Here is an 18,620-nt window from a genome sequence, read left to right as displayed (position 1 = left end):
CTCGCAGAACTTCCCTTACTGGCGACTCCATTGGTGTCTGATCAAGTGAAAGCTCATGGACGAGCTCTTCCCATGATGTGGAGAACTCATCGGGCCTCTCCCCAGTATGGATGCGCTGGTGCCTGACGAGGGTGAATTTTTTCTTGAAGTCCTTCCCACAATCAGAGCAGCGGAAGGGCCTCTCATCCGTGTGAATGCGCTCATGCAGGTAGAGATTGGAGCTGGTCTGAAATCTCTTCCCACAGGTGGGGCACGCGTAGGGCCTCTCCCCAGTGTGGATGCGCTGGTGCCTGATGAGGAGGGAGTTGCGCTTGAAGCCCTTCCCACAGTCAGGGCAGAGGAAGGGCCTCTCCTCTGAGTGAATTCGCTGGTGCTTGTAGAGATTGGAGCTGGTCCTAAACCTCTTTTGACACTGGGGACACTCATAGGGCCTCTCCCCAGTGTGGATGCGTTGGTGGATTACGAGGGTGGATCTGTGGCTGAAGCCCTTCCCACACTCCCCACACTCGTAGGGCCATTCCCCGGTGTGGATCATCTGGTGGCGGATCAGGTGGTTACTCTTGCTGAAGCTCTTCACACACTCCAAGCACTTGTGGGGCTTCTCCCCATCACGAAGCTGCTCATGGGCCACCAGCTCTGAGCTCTGGCTGAAGCTCTGTCCACCTTCCTGGCTCAGGGTGGGTCTTTCCTCTTCAGAGCACACTGGGCTGGGTTTGGAGCCCATCCTCATGAAGGATTTCTGGGGATTTTCCTCCCCATTGGAATTCTGCACTGTGGAGTCACTCAAAACTGCCACTTCCACAAGGGTCTGCCATGGAGATTTTTCCTCCATGGTCTCCATGCTCAGCTCCTTGTCTGGGGGAGGAAGGACAAGGAGAGGATGGGATTTGCCTCCGTGCCAGAGGGAAGGGGAAGGAGATCCCCCCAGTGCATCCCCAGCAGGACGGGGTTGGCAGCAGGGTTGTCCTGCAGCCGGGGGCTTTGCTGGGCTGGGAGATGGAGCAGGAGAGAGGGGGAAAGGGGCACTGACTGCCTCCTCACCTGCCTACGTGTCCCATGGCTCCCTCCTGTTTCTCGCAGCCTCCTCCTCCATCCTATCAAGGTTTGGGAATGGGAAATCCTGTTCTGGGAACCAAACAAAGGGTGCGCACATTGTCTTTTTTTCTGGTTAGAAGGCAAACCTGGGGGAGAGTCTAAGTCAGATATACAATTTTATAAGAAATTGAAGATCAAGGCAATGATACAGAAACACTGCCTTAAACTGACAGAGTCAGGATATAACCTGACACCCTGTTGCTGGTCCGGGTGGTGGCTGCAGTCCCATTAAATGGTGGCTGCAGTCCTGTTGGAGGGATGAACGTGATTCTGTCCAAGCAGTGATCCTGTAGAAGGGTCTGGTCTTCCTCTGAAGGTCCAGGGGTGGTTCTGGAGCTCTTGTCCTCTGGGAATCCAGTAGGCAAGCTGCTCCTGGTGTTGCAAGGCTCAGCTTATATGCAGGTAGGAATGCTTGGATCCTCCCCCTGGGCGGAGCATCCCACAATGGGAGGATGGAATTTGATCAGTCCTGCAGTGACACTCAATGGCTCATTCACACAAGATATCTCCCCTGGAGGGTGTTATCAGGGCTGAGTCATGGAAGAGATCAAGAACACTGCCCCACCTGTTGATAGCAGTTGATGAAGATGGGGATTGAAAACATGCATTTGGTTCCATCTTACATTGCAGCCTGAAACAGTGGGGGAATCCCTGCTCAGGGGGTGAGCACCACCCCCCTTACCCAAACTGGCTCAGGTGTAAAACCCCCACCCTGGGAAGGCCACACACACAGGGGACAATGTCACACTTGCCCTGCTCCAGGGCAAATGGCATCTCTCTAATATTTTCTTAACCAGATTGCAAAATTATTTTGGCACCGTGAGTTCAGGGCACTGTTCTTTGACCCCAGTTGCCTTTGACAACTGCATGGTTCCTTCCTCTGAGGAGGTTGTGGGTCTCTCTGGAGGAACTCTTGGAAACTTGGATGCAGCTTCGTCTGAGCGACCTATGGGAGAACTGATGAGGAAAATGGCTGTTGTGGGACTGGAGTGTAAAGAAAATACTTTGTTGTCCCTCCTTGAAAAGTTTGTTAAAATCACTGGAGGAAATGGAGCAAATGATACCAGCAAGACTGACAAGGTTCATTCACCACATGGTGAGGAACACAAGGCTGCTAAAAGTCCCACAAGAAGCCCAGCTCAAGTAGCTAAATTCCCAAATAACTACTGAATTCCCAGGCTTGGGTTTTTTCCAAATGTGAGAATCATTATTCTCTTCATCCCTGTCACCTTTGTGACAGCTACACAGAGCTTCCACTGCCTTTTAATAATATCTGTATTGGGCCGAATTTGCACTTTTCTTTAATTGTAACCTGCCAGCAGCTGAGCTGGAGCTGTGCAGGAACCAAGGAAACTTGGAATTGCCACAGAATTGCTTCTATTGTCAGCCGGTGCTGCGGCGGCCGTGGGGCAGAGGGGTGGGAAAGGGGGCTCCGGGGTGGCAGTGGAGGAAATGCCGGGCCCGGGGGCTGAGCACAGGGCTGAGCACGCAGAGATGGTTTTGTTCTTGCTGAGCTCACACTGAGCCAAGGCCTGTCCTGCCCCTCATTCGGCCACGCTGGGGAGGGGCTGAGGGTGTGGGGGAGCTTGGGAGGGGACACAGCCAGGACAGGAGATCCCAGCTGACCCCAGGGATACCCCAGACCATAGGACATCATGATCAGTGCATGAAGTGTGGGGAACAAGGAGGAAGGGGGCACATTTGCAGTGAGGGTTTTGTCTCCCCAGGTAACACTTAGGCAGGATTGGGCCCTGTTTCGCCAGTGGGCAGGGCCCGCACCAAAGACACAGACACCAAACTTAACTTAAGGAACAGTGTAATTTAGATAATGCAAATTTGCAAAAAATTACAAAAATATTAGGTAGGCAAAGCAAATAATCATTAGTCAATAATTCCAAAAGAGAAGATGTTGAAATGAGTATCACACAACTGTCCATTTCTGGCTGCAGGCTCTGGAGATTCTATCTCTGCCTTCAATCAGGGTTGCATTCCCTAAAGAATCCTGGTACCAAATCCTGCTTTCCAAGGCTGGAACAGTGTCTCAGGTTTAGCTGGGTGTGTATTCAATTACCCTCTGTTAAAGTTGGGGCAATTATCATCTGTTAATTGAGCAGTTTACTTTATCTCTTCCACATGAATCCTCCCTCCAGGGAGATATCTTCTGTTAATGGGCCATTGAGTGTCACTGATAAAAATTCCATCATCCCATTGTGAGAAGCTCTGCCCAGAGGGAGGAGCCAAGCATTCCTACGTGGATATAATCTGAGAATGTGAACAACAGAGTCAGCCTTCTCCCACAAGATTCCCAGAAGAGCAGCTTTCAGCTCCACTGGATCCCAGAGGAAGACCAGGCCGATCGACACCACAACTGGACCTTCAGAGGAAAACTCCACCCTTCTACAGGATCACTGCTCCAACAGAACCACACCTGTCCCTGCAGGAGCACTGCAGCCACCATTTAACAGGAGTGCTACCAACACTCTGACCCACAGGGTGTCAGGTCGTATTCTTACTCTGTAAGTAGTTTTTAGTACTACTGCATTTGTATTTTTAATTTTCCTTCTGAAGAACTGTTATTCCTATTCCCATAGACTTTGCTTGACAGCCCCTTGTTTTGAAAATTATAATCCCAAGTGAAGGGATTAACATTTTCCATTTCAAGGGAGTCTCCTGCCTTCCTTAGCAGACACCTGTCTTTTCAAACTAACACAATGCCCTAGGACACCCAGGCAGGTGAGGAGGAAGTCAGTGCCCCTTTCCCCCTCTCTCCTGCTCCATCTCCCAGCCCAGCACAGCCCCTGGCTGCAGGACAACCCTGCTGCTAACCCCGTCCTGCTGGGGATGCACTGGGGGGATCTCCTTCCCCTTCCCTCTGGCACGGAGGCAAATCCCATCCTCTCCTTGTCCTTCCTCCCCCAGGGAAGAAGCTGAGCATTGAGACCAGGGAGGAAAAATCCCCAGGGCAGGACCTCATGGAAGAGGCCATTTTGCGTGATTCCAGGGCACAGGAATCCAATGGGGAGGGAAATCCCCAGAGATTCCACAAGAGGAGGGGCTCCAAACCCAGCCCAGGGTGCTCTGAGGAGGAAAGACCCACCCTGAGCCAGGAAGGTGGACAGAGCTTCAGCCAGAGCTCAGAGCTGGTGGGCCATGGGCAGCTTCACAATGGGGAGAAGGCCCACAAGTGCTTGGAGTGTGGGAAGAGCTTCAGGCAGAGCAGCACCCTGATCAGCCACCAGATGATCCACACTGGGGAATGGCCCTACGAGTGTGGGGAGTGTGGGAAGGGCTTCAGCTGCAGCTCTGCCCTCATCACCCACCAACGCATCCACACTGGGGAGAGGCCCTACGAGTGTCCTGAGTGTCAGAAGAGGTTTCAGACCAGCTCCAGTCTCCTCCAGCACCAGCAGATTCACACTGATGAGAGGCTCTTCCGCTGCCCTGACTGTGGGAGGGGCTTCAAGCGCAACTCCACCCTCATCACCCACCAGCGCATCCACGCTGGGGAGAGGGAGAGGCCCTACAAGTGTCCCCAGTGTCAGAAGAGGTTTTACACCAGCTCTGATCTCCTCCTGCATGAGCGGATTCACACGGATGAGAGGCCCTTCCGCTGCCCTGACTGTGGGATGGGCTTCAAGCGCAACTCCCACCTCATCAGGCACCAGCGGATCCACACCGGGGAGAAGTCCTACGAGTGTGGGGAATGTGGGATGAGCTTCATCCAGAACTCTAACCTGATCTCCCACCAGAAGACCCACACCAGGGAACGGCCCTATGAATGTGGGGAATGTGGGAAGAGCTTTAGGCAGAAGTCTCTCTTGATCTGCCACCAGAGGATTCACACTGGGGAAAGGCCATACAACTGCGGGGAATGTGGAATGACCTTTAGTAGGAAAACCCAAATGATCATCCACCAAATGATCCACACAGGGGAGCGGCCCTACAAGTGCCCCGAGTGTGGGAAGAGGTTTCACACCAGCTCTCAACTCCTCCAGCACAAGCGAATTCACACGGATGAGAGGCCCTTCCACTGCCCTGACTGCGGGAAGGGCTTCAAGCACAACTCCACCCTCGTCACCCACCGGCGCATCCACACTGGGGAGAGGCCCTACGAGTGTCCCCCGTGTGGGAAGAGCTTCACCAGCAGCTCTCACTTGAGCAGACACCAACGGAGGCACCAGTAAAAGAAGCCCTGCACATGCCCCGGCTGCAGGAAGAGCTTCATGCACTGCTCCAGCTTAATCCCCCATTGGAGACACCACGTTGGTCAGAGCCCTGGTGATCCATGTTCCCTATAATCCATGCTGGGAAGACACCTGTACCTTTTGTTGCCCCGCCAATGACGTGATGTGGGATTGGAGAACATGAGGGTCTGGCCATGGCCCTGTCATTACATTCACTCCCACCTCAGGTCATTGCCAGGGGCAGGAAAGGGACTCTCTCTCTCTCTCTCCCTGAGGAAAAGGGTGTCCTTTCCAGACAGGAGGAAATATATTGCCAGGAAGAACTAGTTGTTGATGTTGTAGTTTTCTCTGTAAATAGTTTTACTTATCCCTTCTGTTATCAATATTGTTTCTGTTCCTTTTGCTCCTTATCTCCTTGCTGTTCCCAATAAATTGTTCTTATCCCAGCCTGGGATCTTTGCCTTTTGTGCTTTCCATGGGAGGTGGGAGGGCAGCGAGGGCAGCGCGGTTTTAGCGGGAGCAGGAAATTGGGGAATCCCATTCCTGAAGCCCGGCCCGTGGAAACCGAGCATCCCAGCTGGTGCCAGCCCTGGTGGCCATGGCAACCACCCCTGGCATGGGGTCTCCATGGAGCTGCCAAGGGACTGAGCATAGCAACAGGGGCCTGGTGATGGTTGCTATGGAAACTGACCATAGCAACAGTGGACTGGTGATGGTTGCCTACTAAGGATCAGATTTGTCACAGGCCCTCAGAAGGGTTCCATGGGGACATTCCAAGAATCTCCAGGCTGTTCCAGAGCTGGAATGTCACAGGCAGAGACAGGGGCTCCATGGAGACCTCCCAGGGCTTTCTGGGGATGGTAAAGAGCCCTGTGGTCAGAGGCAGTCACAGCCATTCCATGGTGACATCCCAGGAGTCCCCAGGCTGCCAAAGAGCTGGGATGTCCCAGACACTCAAATGGGTTCCTGTCATGAGCACAGTGGGAGCTTCAGGCAACATTTATTAGAAAAGCTCCTGTTGGGTCACGAGGTGCAGAAACGATCCCCAATGCTCCCCATAGATCCCCAAATGTCACTGTTGAATCAGTGTTCCATGCTTTCTTTCCTATGGAAAACAACCATCCTTCTCTTCCAGGTGTCCATGTCTGAAATTGGGATTCCACCTCTAAAATTCTGGATATCCAAGGGTTACTCCCAGGCACAATCTGCCAGTACCATCAAGCCTGGCTGGCCTTGACCTCTGGTGACTGCCCCTGCAACACTGGGGCTGGGTTCTTTCCTTCCCATGGAGAACACTGGGACACTGTGGAGACCTCATGGAACCAAGGGTATCATTGTGGCACCACTGGAGCCCATGGAACCAAGGGGCTGTGGTGACACAGTGGGGCTTTATGGAACCCAGAGACCATTATGGCTCTGTGGGGCCTGATGGAACCATGGAGACCATTGGGACCCTTCAGGGCCTGGTGTCACCAAGGGGGCATTATGACACCTCAGGGCCTCAGGGAAGCAAGGGACCATTGGGACACTGTGGGGCCCCATGGAACCGAGGGAACATGGAACAGGTCTGGCTGGCTTGGCCTCCCAGGGGCCACCTGACAGCTCTGGCTGATGTTGCAATGTCAAGGAATGCCTCTCATCAGCTCCTGGAACACTGGGGCTCCGTGCTTTCCTTGCTATAGAAAAGAACCATCCCTTTTTTTAAATGTCCATTGCCAAAATTGGTATTCTCTCAAAAAATTTTCCTATATGCAAGGGTTTCTCTCAGAAAAAAACCTGCCAGCTCTGCCTGGCCTTGTCCTCTGGTGGTCACTCTCTTCTTCCTGGCAAACACTGGGACTCTGTTCCTTCCTTCCTATGGAAAAGAACCAACCTTCATATCCATGGTCCATGGCCAAAATTAGAATTTGGCTTCCCAAATTCCATATATCCAAAGATTGCTCCCAGAAGAAAGTAGTAAGGACAGACAGGTCAGGCTGGCCATGTCTGCTGGTGATTTTCTTAGACACTGAGTTGAATGCTTTCAGTTGAAAAAACCTTGGAAAGGGGCCAGAGATCTCCCAAGAAGGGTTTTTGAGGACTTGGGCACATGACCGATACAAATGGACAAAGGAGCTCTGTGCTCTGTGCTGTTGTGGTGATTTTGCATCATGGAAGTGATGTCCTAAGAGAAGCTTCTAGCAATTTCATCTGTGTCTGACAAAAAACCAATCAGTAATCAGCTTTGAGAACTGACAATCTGTTAAACCACTAAGGAAACTGTACACAGCTCTGTGAAGACACATGTTAAAGATGGGAAAGCCTGGGAGGGTCTCTTTCCCTTCTGGCTGGCACAGAGGTAACAAGGCTGACCCGGCCCCGTCTCAGCCAGGCCGGGCCGGGCGGCTCCTGCCGTGGGGCCGGGCCCCTTCCCAGGGACCCCGCCAGGCCCCATCGGCTGCCGGGCAGGGCAGGGGAGGCCGCGGGGCCGAGGCTGGGCCGGGCCATGGCTGCAGTTGGGAACATCTGGGCCCTGCTGAGCCCTGCCCCGCCGCCAGCCCGGGCCCAGCCAGGATCCGCCGGGCCCCAGGAGCAGCCCCGGGCCGGGCCGGCTCGGCCAAGATTCTGCCACCCTTGGGCTTCAGCCGCAAGCCCCGGGCAGGGGCAGGAGAAGCCATCGGCCCCCGGCTGTGCTGCTGCTGTGCTCTGGCCTGGCTGCTGAGATCCTGGCCCTGCCCCAGCGCGGCCCATCCTGACACAGCCCCAGCGCAGCCGCTGCAGAAACCTCCATCGTAAAACAGCTCCGGCCGCAAGCACCGAGCCCGGCCGGGGGCACGGAAACATCTGCAGGCCCCGGGTGAGATATGAACTCTTTCAGTGCTTCCATCCTCCCTCCAGTGAGAGAAAAGGACAAAGTGCAGGCACACAGAGGGGCAACATGAAGACACCAAGATCAGTGAAGGGGAAGTTGAGGTTAGGGATGAGGAGATGCCTTGATAGTGGGGCTGAAATCCTCTTGTAAAGCTATGGGGAAGGATGGAATTGATACATCAGACTGTCTTTTTCCTGATAACTCATTGAAAAGTATGGGGAGATGACTTTTTCAGCAAAGGCCTCCATGCTAAATTAAGCAAATGTTGAAGTAGCTGTGATCCCATGAGAAGTTTGTACAGAGGAAAAGAGAAGAGTGATGAGACCCTGTGCCCTCAGGGAGAGAAGAAGATCTTTGTTCTCAGAGATGAAGATGGTTTTAGAAATTGATGAAGAGAATCTTTGCTCTTGAACAGCTCATCTTTAAACTGATACCCCATAAGTTGACATGGCCCATAAAACATCTGTGGGAAAAGCTATGAAAAAATGGGAGGGACTTCACAATTGCAGATTTTCTGGGCAGCTGCTATTTGTGGGAATTGAGAGCCACGAGTGAACTTTTTTCTTATGGAGAAGTCTCCTTAGCATGAAAGAGAGACTCCTCTCCCTAAATGAACTGAAGAAAGACTGTTCTAGATGGTATAAACTGACTGAAACTTTCAGGTTTTGTCTCCTTGCATTGTCAGTAAGAAAGAAAAGGCTGTAGGGAAAGGAGAAGTGTTCAGATCCTTTTTATTCTTTTTTCTATTTACTGGTAATAAACTTTTCCATATAATCTTTTAAAATTTTGAGACTACTTTGCCTTTCTCCTAATCCTATCTCACAGCAGGAAATGAGTAAATATATTCCAGTGAGTGCAATGGTAATTAGCCAACACTGATACCACTGCACGAATAGATGCATTGGCTGAGAAATCTCAAATTAGCAAACCAAAAATTACTCCAGATACATTCCTGATAAACTGCATAAGAGCAGAGGGAAATCAAGGCAGAGCCATGGTTTGTCAGGACTTGCTGCATCCTGATGAGCCCTGTGGTGCATTTGGAGCTGAGCCCTGGAACCTCAGGGCCTGAGAGGAGATTGCACAAACCTTTCCAGGAGTCAAAGCCAGAAGAAAACCCCAAAGTGTCTCAAAGCAGAAATGGGTCCCAGTGAGGTCCATCCCCAACACAGGCTCCTCATGGACTCCTTGGAGGTGACAATTGGAGGCCAGGATTGACCAAAAACCTCTCAGAGTCTCAGTATGGAAAGGAAATTCCAAACTACCTTAAAAAATTTGAGAAGCTCAAAGCATTACTGAGCACCACTGAGTGTCAGTACAAAGCTCTCAAGGGACTCATTAAAGCAGATAATTGGAGCCATGACTGCACAAACCTCTCACAGAGTCTGTATCAAAAGGGAAACACCAAGTAACTTCAAATAACTGAAGTACCCTGTAGTATTAATTAGCCCCACTGAGTGTTGTTACTGACAAAGCCTCTCCAGGGACTAATTACAGCAGATAATTGGAGGCCATGATTGCACAAAGCTCTCAGAAACTCCAAGGCAAAAGCCAGAGCCCAAGTCCTTTGAAAAACCTGCAGTCCCTGCAGGGAGCATGAAGGAGCCCCCAGGGCCATTGCTGAGCAAGGCTCCCCAGGGACTCCTTGCAGCAGATCCTTGAGGCCACTGGGATGTGGGCTAGGGGGGGATGCTGAGGGCAGCACAAGGGGCTGACAGTGCCCAGCCTGGCTGGGGCTGTGCCAGGAGGCCCCAGGGCCTCAGGACAAGGTGTCTCCTCCCAGCCCTTGCTGGCACAGACCCTGCTGTGCCCCAGGGCACCAAGACTTGGCTTCTCTTTGTCCCCACCTGTCATCACTGCCTGCAGTTCTCTGCTCTGCCTGGGGCCTGGGGACACTTGCTCAGTCGTGTCCCTCTCTGGGACCCATTAAAAGTCCAAGAAAGTTTGGAGCTGGATTCTGCCTTGGAGTTCTGCAGAGGTTTCTTCATCTCCCTCTCAGGGACTGATGCTCAGGGCCTGAGCACAAAGCCCCAGAGGCTGATTAAAGTCCTTGTGCTGTGTCTGTGCTGCTGAGCTGGGCTGGGCTCCTGGCACAGAGGCAGCTCCTGCTCACCAAGAAGAGCTTCAAAAGCACATTTCTCTTGATGAGCAGCTCTTGTGCCAGCCCAGCAGGGCTGGGGCACTGCCTGCAGCCAGCCCGGGCACAGCACAGAGGCACAGAGAGCTTCAATCAGTCAGGGCTGGGAAGGGGCTGAGAAGTGCCTGGGGCACAATCACTGCCAGCCCTTGGCACAGGAACCTCTGGCTGCAGGACAATGCAGCTGCAGCTTCTGGAGCCATCTCCTCAAGCTGGAACATGCCAATGCCTGCAGACTCTGTGAGTGCAACTCTGAGGATTTCTGCTGCAGGGGAGGTGAAATGCGCATGAATCTCTGACATGCTGAGGGGTTCTGATCAGTCATAGACTATTTCCAAGACAAGGATTTTAAAAGAAAAAAGGATATTCCTAAGACTTTGTATTCAGTTTCCTACTATTGGACCATGGCAGCACGGAGGGGATAAATATTAAAGGTTGATTAGGAATTATTAATTATGAATGCTGACAAGAGCTTGACATATCTGAACTGTTGCTTTCAGTGATCAGTAGGTTCACAGGAGATCCCTAATGTGCTTTCAGCCCCTCTGCCCATGGACAGCAGCAGCATCACCTTTGCTGGAGCCATCAGGCTCAGTCTGAGCTGTCCTTTCTCCAAGCTGCAAACAGCACCTGCCCCCAGCCAGTGCCCTGCAAACAGGCAGGGTTCTGTCAGGCCAAGGAGAGTGCACAGAGATTTGAGGTCTGTGAGTGCTGGCACAGAGAGATCAGGCACAGGGAAACACCTGCAGGAGGGAAATCTGCAGGAAGCAGAGAGAAGATCAGGCAATGAGAGAAAACAAAGCCCAGCAATGCTGTGGCAGGGAGAGTTTAGAGATGCCCACAGGAGCCCCTGCAGTGCAGCCCCTCGCTCTGAACAAGCCCCCTCCCTCCTGTGCCCCAGCCAAGCCTCTGCCCTCAGGGCCGGGGCTCCAAGGCGTGCAGCCCCTCCTGTGCAGGCAGAGCTGCAGCAGAGACGTGGGGCAGCTCTGCAGCCCCGGGCCCAGTTCCCTCTGCAGAGCACAGGGCTGGGAGCAGCTGCCCGGCCCTGGGGGCTCTGGCAGGGGGCACAGCTGGCTCAGGGTGACGCTGTCCCCAGTGCCCGGCTCTGGGCAATGCTGTCAGTGCAGCCAGGGAAGGAGCTGCATCTCCCACAATCCAATGCCATCAGAAGGACACTTGGGAGTCTCCCTGAGATTTCAGTCCAAGCTGGGAGCTTCAATCCAGGGTGCAAACCTGTCCTAGAGCATCTCTGAGTCATAAGATTGATGGGAAAAGGCAGAGGTTTCTGACACAGATAATGCTTCTGGGTTGGTAAAATGAGAAACGTGAGCCCTTGGCTACGAATGTGGAGCTGGGCTGTGGTGGATCCATCTGCTCCAACAGTACCTGGTGACATCATAGGGGAAGCTTTGGAACGTGATCAACCTCCACCTGAGAAAGGTAAAAGCCCAAAGAAAGTCTGAACAGGTCAGAATGACAGGCCATCTCCCCTCACTCTATCATCATCACTTTGCCTCACAGAACTTGCTCTGTTCTTCCTGAGGGCTGCAGAAATGATGAGGGTTTCTGATATCCAAGAATACCAGGAGAGACATGGGGGATCTTATAAAGAAAACCACAGAACTCTTAAAGACAGAAGCGTGCCCGTGAAAGTTACAGGGGAGGGTGTATGGGAAATGGCTTTGATTTTGTTTACAGGTATCTCCTCTGACTCTTCAATGTCCTTTTATCCATATACAGCTCCCAATGGCCAGCCAGGGCAAATGTCCAACAGCAGCTCCATCAGGCACTTCCTCCTGCTGGCATTGGCAGACACGCGGCAGCTGCAGCTCCTGCACTTCTGCCTCTTGCTGGGCATCTCCCTGGCTGCCCTCCTGGGCAACGGCCTCATCATCAGCGCCGTAGCCTGCGGCCACCACCTGCACACGCCCATGTTCTTCTTCCTGCTCAACCTGGCCCTCACTGACCTGGGCTCCATCTGCACCACTGTCCCCAAAGCCATGCACAATTCCCTCTGGGACACCAGGAACATCTCCTACACAGGATGCGCTGCACAGGTCTTTCTGCTTTTCTTCTTCCTGTCAGCAGAGCTTTCCCTGCTGACCACCATGTGCTACGACCGCTACGTGTCCATCTGCAAACCCCTGCACTACGGGACCCTCCTGGGCAGCAGAGCTTGTGCCCACATGGCAGCAGCTGCCTGGGCCAGTGCCTTTCTCAATGCTCTCATGCACACGGCCAATACATTTTCCCTGCCCCTTTGCCATGGCAATGACCTGGGCCAGTTCTTCTGTGAAATCCTCCAGATCCTCAAGCTCTCCTGCTCACAGTCAATCCTTAGAAGAATGGGGCTTCTTGCTCTTAGTGCCAGTTTCACACTCGGCTGTTTTGTGTTCATTATCTTCTCCTATGTGCAGATTTTCAGGGCTGTGCTGAGGATTCCCTCTGAGCAGGGACGGCACAAAGCCTTTTCCACCTGCCTCCCTCACCTGGCCGTGGTCACTCTGTTCATCAGTACTGGCACAATTGCTCACCTGAAGCCCCCCTCCATGTCCTCCCCATCCCTGGATCTGGCCCTGTCAGTTCTGTACTTGGTGGTGCCTCCAACCCTGAACCCCTTCATCTACAGCCTGAGGAACCAGGAGCTCAAGGCTGCAGTGTGGAGACTGATGACTGCATGCTTTCAGAAACATTAAACTGCTGGCCAATTTCTGCAAATCAACTGTAATAAAAGTCATCTTTGATAGTACACGTTGGCTGCAGTTTGGAGGTTCTTTATCTTTTATTTTAGGTTTTTAATCTTGTCCACAAATAAATGTCATTTATTGTGCCATTTCTCATTTTGTTTCCCTCCACCTAACTGTGGCCACAGACTGTGTCAATGAGGGGTTGTGCTCTCAATGGCTTTAAAGTAACTAAAGGATCTCCCAGCAGAGTTTTCTGCAGAGATGCCCTTTTGTTGCCTTCTCTGGAGCTGCAGCAGCAATGTCTGTGTGCAGAGCTGGGGCAGATCAGTGCTGGCCCAGCAGCTGTGCCCAGCAGCAGCAGCAGCAGCACTTGGTGTTGCCAGTGCTGCTGCCGTGGCCCTGCCCCGCTGCCCTGGTGGCCCTGGTGTTGCTGCAGGGCCTGAGTGCTCTCGGGGCCGGGCACAGCCCTGGGGGTGGCAGTGCCAGGGCTGCAGCAGGGACAGGCCATGGGCACTGCTGGGGCAGCGCTGACGCCTCAGGCCAGGCCCTGGGGGCTCCAGGCTCCTTGCCCAGGCTCTCTCAAGAACACGGCCAGGCCAATGCTCAGCACAGAAACCCCCGTCAGCAGCCCCAGGCTGGCCGTGGGCAGGCTGGGGGCAAACAGCATGGCTGGGGCTCTGCAAGGGCCCTGGGCCAGACGGGAAGGAGCAGCAGAGCAGGGGCTGATCCATGCCCAGTGCGCTGCACAGCCCAGGCCAGCGTCCCAGAGCGTCCTCATGCAGCTGCCAACAACATCCCCCCTCTGCAGCCCTGGCCTCTCCCCCAGCTCACACAGGTGCCCCATCCTTGCAGGCACAGACACGGCAGCACTGCCTCAGCAGCCCCTGTTTGCATTGCACACAGCAGGGCCAGCACCCCCATGCTGTTGCTGTGGGGACATGAACCTGAGGGAGCACAAATGCCATCAGCCCCTGGGGCCAGCAAGGGCTGGGGGACACCTGGGAAACCACTCAGCCTTGTCCTGGCCTCTGCACTCAGCCAGAAAGTTTGTTCCCATCAGCTGGGAGTTTCCTGTGCCACTGCAGACGCTTCTGCTCAAAGCCAGGGCTGCCTGGCAGCCACCCCCAAACTGCCCTCAGCATTTCCTTGGCTGCACCTTTGCTTTCTTATTCTTCCTGCTACAAATCTCTTCCTCTTGCCCACTCCTGTTCCCTGCCCTGCAAACAGCCCATCCCTGGTTGCCCTTTCCTCTCTGGCCCCACTCCCCATTGCAGTTCCTGCCTTGGCCCCATGGGAACGTCCCTTGGGCAGCAGGATCATCCTACAAGTGCTGCAGGAATTGTCTGCAGGCTCCTGCAGTGCCTGCTGCTGCTCCCTTGCCAGAGGCACCCCAGGCCAGGGGGGCACATCTGGGCTGCTGTGTCTGCCTCTGGGGCTCCCTGTTCTGGGCAATGAGGAGGAGCTGCAGAGGCTCTGCAGGACTGACAGGATGGGCTTTGGGGCTGCCAGGAGAAGCTGAGGGACCTGGGCTGCTGGAGCTGCTGAAGAGGAGGCCCAGGGCTCATCCTGCAACTGCTCCAAGGGTGGTTTCAGAGAATCCCAGAATCAGCAAGGGTGCAACAGGCCATGGAGATCATCAAGTCCAACCTGTGCCCTGACACTGCCTTGTCTCCCCTGGGCCTCCTCTTCTCCAGGATAAACAACCCCAGCTCCCTCAGCTGCTCCTCACAGCTCTTGTGCTCCAGACCCCTCACCAGCCTTGTTGCCCTTCTCAGGACATGCTCCAGCCCCTCCATGTCCTTCCTAAACTGGGGGCCAGGAACTGGACACAGCACTCGAGGTGCTGCCCAAGCAGTGCTGAGCACAGGGGAAGAATCCCTGCCCTGCTCCTGCTGGCCACACCATTCCTGATCCAGGCCAGGAGCCATTGGCCTTCTTGCCCACCTGGGCACACTGCTGCCTCATGTCCAGCCTGCTGTCCATCAGTCCCTGCAGGTCCCTTTCTGCCTGGCTGCTCTCCAGCCCCTCTGGCACCTTGTTGAGGGAGAAAAGGGAAGGGTGGGGAACGGGTCCAGATCCAATCCTTCCGGAAATGTGGTGTTTGCTGGCATTGCCAGTTCCCAGATCTTGATATTTCCCTATTCTAGCACAGCCCAAATCCAGCAATTTGCTGGCACAGAAAGCCAAAACCAGGCAAATACCTGGTACCTACAGCAACCCAATCCCGTATTTGCTGACACCACCAGTGCCCATATCCGGAATTTTTCAGATGCCTGCACAGCACAATTCCAGCAATATACTGGCACAGAAAGATCACATTTGGCAATTTCCTGGTGCCTGCACATTCCCCACCCAGATCTGGTGTGTGCTGGCACTGCCAGTGCCCACATTGGCAATTTCCTGGTGCCAGCACAACCCAAATGCAGCAATTTTCTGGCAAAGAAAGCCAAAACCAGGCTCCACCCAGATCTGGTGTGTTGGGGTTGGTTAAAAGAAGAAGGAGACCTTGGCTTAAGGCTGTGGGAAAACCCTCTTAAGTTGGGGTCAGCAGGAGCTCCCACCCATAATCCTCTTGTTCAGTTATGCAGATTGTTACTAGAAAGTTCTGAGTTCTCTTTGCTACCATTGGTTACATTTTACTGCAAAAATTTCAATATTCATAATCCTTCCTTCCTCTTGGATCCTTCCCTCAGATCCCACCTTAACCCCTCCCCATAAATAAATGGATAAATATCCCTGCTAGACACTGGACCCAGGCTTTTTTCTGCTTTGCTCTCTCTACTGTGCACGCCGTCCTGTTTGTTGTGTTTGCCTTCATTAAAGTTCTGTTTCCAGAGCACCAGATGAAAGCAGTCTCTGTCTGTAAAGTGGCCAGAGCTGGTTCTCAGGGAAATCACTGGCCAATGGTCCGGACGAGGGCCAGAAGGTTTCACTGGTGTTTGCTGGCACCGCCAGTGCCCAGATCTGGAAATTTCCCTATTCTGACACAGCCCAAGTGCAGCAGCAATTTACTGGCACAGAAATCCAAAACCCGGCAACTTTCTGCTACTGGCTCTGGCACCGCCCACATCTTGTGTTTGCTGCGCCAGTGCCCAGATTTGGAAATTTCCCGGTGCCAGCGGAGCCCAAATCCAGCAGATTTCTGACGCTGGCAACGACACCACCCAGATCTGGTGTTTGCTGACAGTGCCAGCGCCCAGATCTGAAAACTTCCTGGTGCTGGCAGAGCCCAAGTCCAGTGATTTGCTGGCACAGAAAGCCAAAATTTGGAAATTTCCAGGTTCTGGCTCCAGCACCATCCAGATCTGGTGTTTGCTGGGACCGCCAGTGCCCAGATTTGGAAATTTCCCGATGCCTTCACAGCCCAGGTCCAGCAATTTGGTTTTAGCTAGCTTAGGCAGAGAAGTTCCTGGGACTGTGACTTTCCTTTCTCTTGGAACTGTTTAAACCTGCTCTGGACTGAAAACCCAGAAAAATACCTGCAGCTAACACCTGTGGCCCACCGAGCTCTGGGACGCTGCATTCCAGCCCCAGAGGGACTTAGAAGAGACCGAGTGAGCCAACTACAACCCACAAAAAGGACTTTCTGAATTTGCCATCTCTTCAGCACTGACAGAAGTTTCATTTAATATTATTCATTTTCATGCTTCTGAATACTTTACTTGTTAAATAAACTGGGGTTTTTTCACTTTTCTCAAGGGAAGTCTTTTCCTGAACTAGTAGGGGGAGGGGCCGCTTGAACTTGCTTTCTAGACTGATCCCTTTTGGAGGTTTCCTCCCCAAATTTGCCCTAAGCCAGCAAAAACAGTCATCATGAAAATTTCACCAGTGGCATAATTTCCTGCTGGCAAATCTTGGGACAGAAGCTTGACCTTGTTCTCCATGAGACATTCTTGGGAAGAGCAGACAGGAGAAGATTCCTGGAAAACTGAAACAGCTTTCCAGAAGTGAAATGAAAATGAAACAATCCAAGATCTTTTCCTCTATTTATTTCTATGCTCCCCTTTTCCATGTTGCACTACTTCTCCATCCCAGGAATTCCAGATGCACCGCACTTCTAAGATCGGTGACTTAGTGATTTTTAGACACTCGAAAGTACCATGAGCCACACACAGTTTTCCTTCCCCTGGTTTTACTGGAAGGCAACACTGGAGATGTAAGTGCAGTGCTGGGCTCAGGTAGGAATCCTACAGCAAGGGAAGGTGTCCCGACAGTGTTTGCCCCTCAGCCAGGCCAATGCAGAGCAGCAAGCGAGGGGATTGCTGTGCCAGTGTGCAGGAGTCAGGGCTCTGCACCTGGGCTCACCGCTGCAAAGTTGCCGTGTTTGGACAGACTCAGGGGCTGTGCCCGGGGCGCGCGGGGCTCGAACGTGGGGCTCGTGGGGCGAGCGGGGAACGGACACGGGGACGAACGGCCCCGGTGCTTCAGTTGCAGCGGCGGCAGCGGCGGCGGCAGCAGCAGCAGCAGCAGCGACAGCAGCAGAACAGATATTTTAGATCACTCTTTCTTTCTTTCTCTTTCTCTTTTTCCTTCTCTTTCTGTTTTTCCTTCTGTTTTTCTTTCTCTCCCGTTCCCACTGTCGGGCACCCTTCTCTCGAGGTCCCTTGCCCGGCGTCCCTCTCCTCTCCTCGCCTCCCTCTCCCCTGCCTGGCCGGGCCATGCCCCCGGCCCGCCCCCGGCCCCGGGCGGGGCTGCCCCGTGCCCGGCCCCGGCCGTCCCGCCGCGCTCTCGCCTCCGCCCGGCTCTGGCCGTACTGGCGGTGGCGCTGCTGGGCGGGCGTCAGTGCCTGGTGCGGGGGCGGCATCGCCGCCCTTCGGCTCCGCCTCGCCCGAGCCCGGCCCCGCACCCGAGGCAGGGTCCAGTCCCGGCCCCGGCCCCGGCCCCGGCCCCGGCCCCGGCCCCGGCCCCGGCCCCGGCCCCGGCTCCTCCCGGGGCCCGCGGAGGACGCAGGCGGCGCGGCCGCTCCCGCCGCCTCCGCTGCGGCTTCCCCGGCCCGAGCTCCGACGCTCGGCAGCGCGGCCGCCGGCCCCGAGCCTCCCGTGCCGCGTTCCAAAGAGCGAACGCCTGGGCATGGCCGGCCCGGGGCGGCTGAGGGGCGCTCGGGGGCCGTTGCTGGCCCCGGGCCGAGCGCTGACAGCCGCGTCTCGCCCGCAGGGAAGGCGCAGGAGGCCCTGCAGGAGCGGTACCGCCTGGGTTCGCTGCTGGGGCGCGGAGGATTCGGCAGCGTCTTCGCGGCCACGCGGCTCTCGGACGGCGCCCCGGTGAGCGGCGGGGCCGGCGGCGGGCGCAGGAGGAGGGGGCGGAGGAGGAGGAGGAGGAGGATGGGCAGGGCGGGCGGCGAGCTGAGCCCGCTGCTGTCCTTGGCTTGCAGGTGGCCATCAAAAGGGTGCCACGGAACCGCGTCCGGCACTGGGGCGAGCTGGTGAGTGAGCGGGGCCAGCGGCAGCAGCCGGGGCTGCCGGGCGGGGATGAGCCGAGGCCCGGCACGGTGGAAGCCGCCAGGACGCCTCGAGGGGGAGCGGGCGTGGGTCCAGCGCAGGGCGCAGAGCATCCCGGGCTGGCTGAGGGCTCCCCGAGCCCCGGCACGGCATCAGCCCCACTGACGGCATCGTGCTCCTCCCGCAGCCCGACGGCAGCAGGGCCCCTCTGGAGATCGTGCTGCAGGC

The 18,620-nt window shown here is 54.8% G+C and overlaps 2 protein-coding genes across 2 annotated transcripts in view; one reads left to right on the top strand and one right to left on the bottom strand.

Annotated features, from left to right (window-relative positions):
- LOC143692675 (uncharacterized) overlaps nt 1–535 on the bottom strand; it is a 169,624-nt gene extending 169,089 nt beyond the window's left edge. Inside the window, exon 1 of the mRNA XM_077172922.1 lies at nt 244–535. Within this exon, the coding sequence (XP_077029037.1) occupies nt 244–535 (292 nt within the window). The remainder of the gene's footprint in view (nt 1–243) is intronic.
- A 575-nt stretch (nt 536–1,110) lies between these two features.
- The window catches only part of LOC143692674 (uncharacterized), a 127,079-nt gene continuing 109,569 nt past the window's right edge, over nt 1,111–18,620 (top strand). The window contains exons 1-2 of the mRNA XM_077172921.1: nt 1,111–1,143; nt 4,203–5,220. Coding sequence (XP_077029036.1) covers nt 1,111–1,143; nt 4,203–5,220 — 1,051 coding nt within the window. The remainder of the gene's footprint in view (nt 1,144–4,202; nt 5,221–18,620) is intronic.

Source organism: Agelaius phoeniceus (assembly GCF_051311805.1).
Source record: "Agelaius phoeniceus isolate bAgePho1 chromosome W unlocalized genomic scaffold, bAgePho1.hap1 SUPER_W_unloc_2, whole genome shotgun sequence".
NCBI classification, from domain to species: Eukaryota; Metazoa; Chordata; class Aves; order Passeriformes; family Icteridae; genus Agelaius; species Agelaius phoeniceus.
Note: the sequence above shows the minus strand (reverse complement) of the source record. Positions and strands in the feature narration are given on the sequence as shown.